The sequence below is a fragment of the Chiloscyllium plagiosum genome, chromosome 1 (genome assembly GCF_004010195.1).
Source record: "Chiloscyllium plagiosum isolate BGI_BamShark_2017 chromosome 1, ASM401019v2, whole genome shotgun sequence".
Taxonomy (NCBI): Eukaryota; Metazoa; Chordata; class Chondrichthyes; order Orectolobiformes; family Hemiscylliidae; genus Chiloscyllium; species Chiloscyllium plagiosum.
In genome coordinates this window covers 155,892,781-155,903,300 of record NC_057710.1, presented here as the reverse complement: position 1 = coordinate 155,903,300, position 10,520 = coordinate 155,892,781, and the positions used below count along the sequence as shown (strand labels likewise).

At 41.3% G+C, this 10,520-nt stretch overlaps 1 protein-coding gene across 4 annotated transcripts in view; it reads right to left on the bottom strand.

Annotated features, from left to right (window-relative positions):
• Window positions 1-3,969: 3,969 nt before the first annotated feature.
• tmem131l (transmembrane 131 like) overlaps window positions 3,970-10,520 on the bottom strand; it is a 162,818-nt gene continuing 156,267 nt past the window's right edge. For 2 of the 4 annotated variants that reach the window (XM_043700124.1, XM_043700125.1), the window contains 4 exons: window positions 9,325-9,386; window positions 8,782-8,912; window positions 4,656-4,914; window positions 3,970-4,529 (listed from right to left, as the gene is read on the bottom strand). In XM_043700124.1, coding sequence (XP_043556059.1) covers window positions 4,369-4,529; window positions 4,656-4,914; window positions 8,782-8,912; window positions 9,325-9,386 — 613 coding nt within the window. In that variant the 3' untranslated portion in view covers window positions 3,970-4,368. Of the gene's footprint in view, window positions 4,915-8,781; window positions 8,913-9,324; window positions 9,387-10,520 lie in introns of those variants that run through there. The other 2 variants (XM_043700133.1, XM_043700138.1) reach the window with 2 other exon arrangements.

The following is a 10,520-nucleotide window of genomic DNA, read 5'->3' as shown; positions in this document are numbered from 1 at the left end:
AATTCAGCACCGCCTTCCTAACCTGCAATCTTCTTCCCGACCTCTCCGCCCCCACCCCAGTCTGACCTATCACCCTCACCTTGACCTCTTTCCACCTATCACATTTCCAACGCCCCTCCCCCAAGTCTCTCCTCCCTACCTTTTATCTTAGCCTGCTGGACACACTTTCCTCATTCCTGAAGAAGGGCTTATGCCCAAAACGCCGATTCTCCTGTTCCCTGGATGCTGTCTGACCTGCTGCGCTTTTCCAGCAACACATTTTCAGCTCTGATCTCCAGCATCTGCAGTCCTCACTTTCTCCTCTCCAATGGTCATGGCCCATGTGGGTACCAATGGGGATTGGAGGAGGAAGAAAGATTCTGCTTAAGAATAATGTGCATCTGAGACATAAATTACAAAGCAGAACCACAAGTGATCTCTGAATTACTCACTCAGTCAGGAGCAAATTGAAATGTAAAGAAAATTAGATACTTAAATGCATGGCACAAAACATGTGGTGGGAGAAACAGGTTGTGATTCTGACACCAGTATTAGGGAAAGTGCGAGCTGAAATATTAGGGTAATATCCCTCTGAACCATACTGGAATTAGAGTCAAAGTGTACAGCACGGAAACAGACTATTCAGTCCAATTAATCCATGCCAACCAAATATCCTAATCGAGTTCCATTCACCAGCACTTGGCCCATATCCCTCCAAACCCTTCCTATTCATATACCCATCCAGATGCCTTTTAAATGCTGTAATTACACCAGCCTCCTCCACTTCCTCTGACAGCTCATTCCTTACACACCCCACCCTCTGCATAAAAAGGTTGCCCCTTAAGGTGCCTTCTAAATCTTTCCCCACAGCTCACCCTGAACCTATACCCTCTAGCTCTGAACTCCCCCACCTTAGGGAAAAGACCAGAAAATGTCAACTCTCCTTCTCAGATGCTGCCTGACCGGCTGGGCTTTTCCCACACCACTCTGACTCTCATCTCCAGTCCTCACTCTCTCCCAGGGAAAAGACCTTGTCTATTTACCCTATCCATGCCCCTCATGATTTTATAAACCCCTGTAAGGTCACCCATCAGCTTCAGGGAAAAACAACCCCAGCCTATTAAACCCCTCCCGATAGCTCAAATCCTCCAACCCTGGCAACATCCTTGTAAATCTTTCCTGAACCCTTTCAAGGTTCACAACATCCTTCCGATAGGAAGGAGACCAGAACTGCACACAATATTCCAACAGTGGCTTAAACAATGTCCTGTACAGCCGCAGCATGACCTCCCAACTCCTGTACTCAATACTCTGATTGACAAAGGAAAGCAGACCCTTTACTATCCAATCTACATTAGACTCCACATTCAAGGAACTATGAACCTACACTCCAAGGCCACTTTGTTCAGCAACACTCCCTAGGACCTTACCCTTAAGCGTATTAGTCCAGCCCTGATTTGCCTTTCCAAAATAGAGCACCTCACATTTATCTAAATTAAACCCCACCTACCACTTGCAGGAGACATATAACTAAAGCAGCAGAGACATTTAAGCTAAATGGGAGTGAGGGACCAAGTGTGTAAAGATGTGTAAGTCAGAGGCAAAGGACAAGGCAATAGCATGGGGTACTGACTAATGGAATCAATTTATGTAAAGGGGCAGTACAGAGAGATCTGGGTGTTCTGTACACCAATCAATGAAGGCAAATATGCAGGTACAGCAGGTAGTGAAGAAGGCTAATAGCATGCTGGCCTTCATAACAAGAGGAATTGAGTATAGAAGCAAGGAGGTGCTTCTGCAGCTGTACAGGGCCCTGGTGAGACCACACCTGGAGTATTGTGTGCAGTTCTGGTCTCCAAATTTGAGAAAATACATTCTGGCTATTGAGGGAGTGCAGCGTAGATTCACGAGGTCAATTCCTGGAATGGCAGGATTACCTTACACTGAAAGACTGAAGCGACTGGGCTTGTATGCCCTTGAGTTTCGAAGATTGAGAGGTGATCTGATTGAGACATATAAGATTATGAAAAGATTGGACACACTGGCAGAAGGAAACATATTTCCACTGATGGGTGAGTGCCGAACCAGACGACACAGCTTACAAATACGGGGTAGGCCATTTAGGACAGAGCTCAGGAGAAACCTCTTCACCCAGAGAGTGGTGGCTGTGTGGAATGCTCTGCCCCAGAGGGCAGTGGAGGCCCACTCTCTGGATTCATTTAAAAAAGAGTTGGATAGAGCTCTCAAAGATAGTGGAATCAAGGGTTATGGAGATAAGGCAGGAACAGGATACTGATTAGGAATGATCAGCCATGATCATGTTGAATGGCGGTGCAGGCTTGAAGGGCTGAATGGCCTACTCCTGCACCTATTGTCTATTGACTGGGTATTGGTAAGCACAGCATGAGAAGAGGAGCCTGTAGGTGCCAGCAGATACATGACTGAATTCCACCTTCAGTCAGAGAGTGGGGCGTGAGTCTAACATTGTTGTTTTAAACATAAAGATGACAATTTAGAGAGATATGAAGACAGATCTCATTAAAATGAAATGGGGTATAATAATAGACAAACTTTTCAAGTGGTGGCAGAAAGAAAAAGTTACAATTATGAATTACCTTAAAATCCAGAAATTGGCATTCATTCACGTGATTAGTGTCAAGTAAGTCAACGTCCAAATTCTTGTATTTTGCTGGTGACAGGATTTATTTTCGGTGGGAGTTTGGATACAAGTGAATGCATTTTGAAGGCATGGCAGTGGTTCACCTTTCTGGTAAAGTTTTCCAGAACTAAAGCTTTGAGAAGGTGGTTATGATTGGGGACAGACTGTAGCTAAGCAGGGGGTGACTTTGCTGATTCCTGTCCTAATGTAAAAAAGCAGACTAGAGAAACAGTTGCAGAGTTGTTTTACGGCTGTTCGACAGCGTACGTTTCAATCACATGACCATGGTTTTCTGACAGACCTTTCAGTTAAAATGTTTGAAAGCACCTGATCAAAAGCTACTGATGTTGTTGGAGATAACTATAGGGACATTAGCACTATGTAAACAAAATCTGACTGTAGAGATCCATTCTATGGTGTTGACTAAAATGTCTACACAATGCAGGAGGATGAAGCATTGCTTTTGACACTGGATACTGTGTCAAACATTAAGACCAGCAGTTACTGACTGCAGCAAGAGATATTCTGGCAGAATCAGTAGTCAGATAGCAAATCTAATTTATTACTGAGAAGTGCAAGGTGATACACATTGACAGAGGGAATAGCAAGCGGCAATATAGATATAATGGTACAAAGCAGGAACAGAGGGATCTGGTGGTGCATGCGTATCGATCTTTGAAACGGTCAGAACATTTTGACAGAGGTTGGCAAACTACACGGAATGTTAGGCTTTACAAACAGACATCAGCTACAAAGTCAAAAAAAGTTATCCTGAGCCTTTAAGTTTTGGTTAGGTCACAATAACAGTATTGCATCTGGTTCTGCTCATCACACTATAACATGGATGAAAGGTTCCTCAAAAGAATGCTGAGGAGATATACCAGATTAGTTCAGAGGTGGAGGATATTAGTCACCAGGTTAGGTCGGAGAACTGCTGTTGTTTTCTCTGGGGGAAAGGACAATGAGGGGAGATTCACCAGACTTCTACAAGGTTGTAACACTTGCGTACAAGGTAGACAAAAGATAAATATTCCTATTAGCTGACAAAAAAGCATTTGAGGCAAAAATTTAAGGCTTTGGCAAGAGATGCAGAAGGTATTAAGAACCACCTTTTTACACAACAAAATGCCAAATAGATAAACTGAGCACCCATGAGGGTGGGAAAAATGACAACAATGATTTTAAAGGAACGCAGATGGAGTGCGATAGAAATAATTCACTGCTGCCTCAGTGCCAGGGACCCCGGTTCAGTTGCAGCTTTGGGTCACTGTGTGGTGTTTGCACATTCTCCCCATGTCTCTGTGGATTTCCTCTGTGTTCTGGTTTCCTCCGACAGTCCAGAAATGTGCAGGTTAGGGTACATTGGTCACGGTAAATTGCCCCATAGCATCCAGGTATGTCCATTCTAGGCAGGCTGGTCAGCCATGGTAAATGTGGGGTTATGGGGATAGGGTCGGGGGGTGGTTGGGTCTGGGTGGAATGTTCTTCGGAGGGTCAGTGCAGTCTCGATTGGCCAATTGGCCTCCTTCTGTATGACAGGGATTCTAGGATTTCTATGATTACATGGGTAGACAGGGGAATAGGACTAAGTAGATTGACCCACAAACAACCAGTGTAGACACAATGGGGATCCTTCTGTGACAAAGGACTAAACAAAAATAAAATTAACTGCAAGCAGTGAGCAGTCAACTTGGTGGATAATGTTGTTGAAGCAGAATGAAGAAAGTCAATCAAAACACCAATGTAATACAATGCAGCATAAATTGAGACCATCTGCGATGCAGAAAAAAAAACACATTTGCCACAAGCTGTTTCTTTTTGCGTCCTTTTATTTGGAAAAGTTTTATTAAAAAATCTTGAGGATTTCTTTTCCTGTTAAGTGCAATTTCCTCTGTATAAAAATCAGAAAAAAATAAAAAAATAAAAGATTTAATGCACCTAAATATCTTAAAGGATTTGAACTATTTTATGCACACATTTAGTTAAAAAAATCTAACTCAAATATCTCCATAATAACCTGAGTCACTAGACAGCTGAGAGCTACAAACACGACTGCAGGAAGAATTCCAAATATGCAGGTTCATGTAAGTGCCAAAAGGATCAAAACTGGCTGTTTGTTCTTGAGTGCAAGCTGTTTCCAGATTTTCATTCACCAATGCGTAAGAGACTGGACGACCAGATGTGAAGTAGCTGTGATAAGGGTCACATTGTGGGGTCCAAATGGATCCAAACAATCCAGACATAGGGGACAGACTTCTGGTACCTGACAGGTAGGACTGAAAAACAAAGAGGGGGAAGAGGTATTGTTTTCAACTATTCAAAAATTAAATTTCTACTTTATTGTTAAAAAATATGCTAAAGGGCTGTTATTTCTTCTAGCTCCATTGCAAATCAGCTATTAAATATTTACAGTATCTTTTCCAGATATGTTTAAATGTCCGAATTTTCAAAGCTATTAAATTCACAATATTTAAATGCAATGTCTGACTTTTGATAGAGAATACTCATTTTAATCATTTTTACCGCTGAGTAAACTGTCCTCGCTATAAAACAATTGCTGTTTAAGACCATCAGATGTAGAAACAGAAGCAGATCATTCAGCCAATCAAGTCTGTTCCATGATTCAATGGGATCACAGCCTGTGATTCTTCAGCTGCACCACCCTGCCTTTTCCCCCAAAACCCTGGATTCCCTAAACTGATTAAAAATCTGTTTGAGCCTTGAAGACACTTAACCTGACCATGAGAGCCTATTCAATAAAGAGTTGCAGAAAGTCACTATCCCTGGAGAGAATAACTTCTTCCTCATTTGCCTTATTCTGAGATTTGTCCCTTTGGCCCTAGTCTCAGGGGTAAACAGGGGAAACAACTATCTACAATCACCCTTTCAAGACCCTTAAGAACCCTGTGTTTCCATAAGCTTGCCTCTCATTCTTTTAGATTCCAATAAGTACGGGCCCAAGCAACTCAAAGCCTTCCCGGATGTCAGTCCCTCTATACCCAGAGTCTAGATTAGAGTGGTGCTGGAAAAGCACAGGAGTTCAGGCAGCATCCAGGAACAAGAAAATCGATGTTTCGGGCAAAAGCCCTTCATTAGGAATAGTCCCTCCATACCCAGGACCTAGTGAACCTTACCTGGACTGCCTCCAATGCCAGTACATCTTTCCTTAGATAAGGAGGAGCAATACTGTTTACTGTATTCCAGCTTTGGTCTGACTATTACCCTTGTGTAGTGTTAGCAAGGCTTACCTTCTTTTTTAATACTCCATTCCCTTTGAAATTAAAAACCCAACATTCCATTTTCCTTATCTTGTACCTGAACGTGGACACTAGTTTGTTTTAATTTACAAGGACATCTACATCCCCTGGTGCTGTAGCTCTCTGCAGTCGTTCTCCATTTAAATAATATTCAGCTTCTTTATTCTTCCTGCTGATCTCTCACATTTCTCTACTTTATATTCCTTTTTCCAGGTTTTGGTCCACTCGCTTAATCTGCCTATATTCCTCTGCACACTTTTCTTCACTGCTCTCCTTCCCACCTATTTTTCTATCATCTGCAAAGGCAGCGATGGTAAATTCACTTTCCTCATCCAAGCCTTTAATATACTGCAAATAACTGTGGCCTAGCACTGATCCCTGTGTCACTACTGGTTGCCATTCTGAAAATGCCCCTCTTATCTCAATAATCTGACTTCTATTAGCTAGCCAATCCTCTATGCTAATCGTCTACCTCCAACACCATGAACTCTTATTAAGTTACCTAACATACTGTACATTATCAAATGCCTTCTGAAAATCCAAATATATTACATCCACTGCTTCCTCGATCGGTTTGTTATCTCTTCAAAGAATTCTCACAAATGCATCAGGTATGATTGCCCGTTCCTAAAGCCATGCAGACTCGGCTTGATCATATTATTTATTTCAAAATGCCCTGCTGTAATACTCTTTATCATAGAGTGTAACACTTAGAAGTCTTAAAAAGAAAACCCTCTTTTAAACCTCTGGGACATATTTAAGGACATTGTGGGAAGTTAGGGAAGAAATTGCCAGGCCCCTAGCAGAGATACTTGTATTATATACAGCCACTGGTACCGGAGAACTGGAGAGTGGCCAATGCTGTGCTTTATTTAAGAATGGCTGTAAGGGGATGCCAGAGAACTACAGACTTGAGAGTGGTGGGTAAGTTGTTGGAGGGGATCCTGAGAGACAGGATTTAGATGAATTTGGAAACAGAAGGCATGATTAGGGATAGTCAGCTTTATAGCTTTATACATAGAAAATCATGATTATCAAACTTGATTTGAGGATGTAACCAAAAGGATTGATGAAGGCAGAGCAGTAAATGCAGTCTACATGGACTTTCGTGAAGCCTTTGACATAAATCCAGATGGTGGATCAACTAGTAAAGTTGGATCACATGGGATTCAGGGTGAGCATACTAATTATACAAAATTGTCTTGATGGTAGGAGACAGAAGGTGGTGGTGAAGGGATGTTTTTCAAAAGCCTGTGACCAACGGTGTTTCCCAGGATCCATGTAGGGTCCCCTTTTGTTTGTAATTTACATAAATGACTTGGATGAAAATTTAGGAGACATGGATAGTAAGTTTGCCGATTACACCAAAATTGGTGGTATAGTTGACAGTGAAGGTTAACTAAAATTACAGGGCGGGGGCCTGAGGAGTGGCAGGTGGAGTTTAATTTGAAATAAGTGAGAGGTACTGCATTTTAATAAAACAAACAAGGGCAGGTCTTACACAGTTAATGGTAGGACTCTGGGTAGTGTTGTCGAACAGAGAGAGCTACAAGTTCATGTTCACAGATAGACAGGTGTTTACGGCAGCATTTAACAAGCTTGCCTTCATCGCTCAGACCTTCGAGTATAGGGGTTGGGACATCATGTTGAGGTCGTACATGACGTTGGTGAGGCTTTTGGACGACTGTATACAGTTCTGATTGCCCTGCTATAGGAGGGATAAAGAGGATTCAAAAAAGATTTACCTGGATGTTACCAGGACTGGAGAGTTTGAATAATAGGGACAGGCTGGGACTCTTTTCATGGGAATGTAGGGGTTTGAGGGGTGACCTTATAGAGGGTCATGCTGGGCAAAATGGCCTGTTCCCTAAAATGGGGGAGTTCAGAACTAGGGGGCATATTTTTAAGTTATGAGGTGAAAATTTAAAAGGGATCACAGAGGGTGGTTCATTTGTGGAACTACCAGAGGAAGTAGTAGAGGCAGGTAGAGTTACATTTAAAAGACATTTGGCCAGGTACATGAAAAGGAACTGTTTAGAGGGATAAGGGCCAAATGCAGGCAAGTGAAACTGATTTAGTTTGGGAAACTTTGTCAGTCTGGATGAGCTGAACCGAAGGGTCTGTTTCTGTGCTGCATGACTCGATGACTAATTGACATGTAGTTACTTGTCGTTTGTTGCGTCTCCTTTGCTAAATGAAGATGTAACATTGGCAGCAATCCAATTTTTCACACCTTTTCCAAAACCTAAGGCTTGTTGAAAGATTATTACCAGTGCATCTGCCATCTTTGTAGCTACCTACTTTTAATATTCTAGGATGCATGCCATCAGGTCCGTGGGACCTATTGTCCATTCAGCTCCTCTAGCTTCTCGAGCACTTTTTCTCCAGTCTTAACTCTTATCTTTATTTCCTTCCTTCTTTTACCCCTTGATTATTTAGTATTTTTGGAAAGCTGTTAGCGTCTTCTACTAGAGAATGGATGCAAAAGTATTTATTCAACTGCTCTGCCATTTCCTGGTTGTCCATTACTTTTTCCTCAGTCTCATTCTCTAAGGGGTTAATGCTTTCTTTGTCCATTCTCTTCCTTTTCACATACTTAACAAGCATTTGCTGTCTGCTTTGATATTACTGCAAGTGTGCTCAATTTCATTATTTTCCCTCTCTACTTTGCTTGACTATAACTTTTTTTAATATTCATGTTTTCACTTTGTGGGAAATCATGGTTTCAATTGCCTTGTCAGTACGACTGAAGTTAAACTGATTTTAACAAATTTATAAAATGAATTGCCCTGCAACTAAACAATATTCACATGCTTCATAACTGTTATGAACACTGGTGTGTGTTTCAATAAACAAGATTGTCAAATTACAAGTTAGGCAACTTACAGGAGTTCTGACATAGTTTGAATGATTCCAGCTACAGGGAGCCTGTAAGTTGGTCCAACTGGAAGCTGAATCAGCAAGTGATGAATTTTCGTCTTCAGTATCAATGAAGGGATTATGCAAATTCACGTTGGCTATAATGAAGAAATTTCAAAACACAGTTAGGTCATTACATAGAACATAGAACAATACAGCACAGAACAGGCCCTTTGGCCCACGATGTTGTGCCGAACATTTGTACCACTATAAACACCGGAGGAAACATCAAAGAAGCGCTTCGCAGGAGGCTCCCAAGCACTGATGATGTCGCCTAGCCAGGGGACGAAACGTTTGCAACAAAAACTTCCAGCTCGGCGAACAGAACCACAACAACGAGCACCCGAGCTACAAATCTTCGCACAAACTTTGATCATAAATTCATAGCTACAGCATTTAAGAGAATCTCAACTTCAATTGGCTTTTTGTCTATTTTAACTACAAATCAAGTTTTCTCTCAATTAAATACAGAGCAAAGTCAAAACAAAAGTTGTTTCACAGATGCCTTACCTTCAGAAACATTCGAGAAATAATTCTCATGAAATGTGCTTAAGGCATTGCTGCAATGATCACTGTTGAATGAGGTTCAGGAAAGATAGTTAAGATATTTGTAAAACAATAACACAAGTATCAATGTACAGATTAAATTAAAATATTTTAAAAATTCATTTTAAGTAACAATGAGCACAATGCAAGAGGACTCAAATTGCCACTTAAATTTAAAGCCAATACTGCATCAACTGATGAAATTCAAATGGCCATTTCACATTTCTCCATAAGCATACAAAAACAGCAAAGTAAACACTCTCCATACATCATAAAAATGAGACATAGTAGACAGAAAAACAAAGTCATGAGGGGATTTCACAAAGCTGCGTTCTCAATAAGGAGCCTTGCCTGCCAGAAACATACATTATAAGTGTAGTTGCGCACTATCCGTTGTTCTCTAATTATGATGTTGAGCACTGGCTCCCCAAACACACTGAAGAGGTAAAGTTAGAGTCATCCCAGCTTATGAAGATTAACACAAACCATATTAAATTAAATAATTCAAAAAATAAGTGAGAATCTACTGCATCTTTTAAAATTACTTGCATTTCCATGGAAAAGCAATTCCTATTTACTTTATCACTACACACACTAAATTATTTCAATGATTCAACTTTAAACTCAGGAATTACATTCTTCTCTTTGGTCAATATGCCTGGGCAGGAAGTTGATTGTAGCTTTCCTCACGACAAAACTTGGATCACATTTCCTGGATACAATACTCCTCAAAAGTGAAGGGCAACATTCCTTATTACATAGAACATTACAGCGCAGTACAGGCCCTTTGGCCTCGATGTTGCGCCGACCTGTCATACCAATCTGAAAGCCCATCTAACCTACACTTTTCCATGTACGTCCATATGCTTGTCCAATGACGACTTAAATGTACTTAAAAATTGGCAAATCTACTACCGTTGCAGGCAAAGCATTCCATACCCTTACTACTCTGAGTAAAGAAACTACCTCTGACACCTGTCCTATGTCTATCACCCCTCAATTTAAAGCTATGCCCCCTCGTGCTGGCTGTCACCATACTGGGAAAAAGGCTCTCCTTGTCCACCTTATCTAACCCTCTGATTATCTTATATGTCTCTATTAAATCACCTTTCAACCTTTTTCTCTCCAGCAAAAACAGCCTCAAGTCCCTCAGCCTTTCC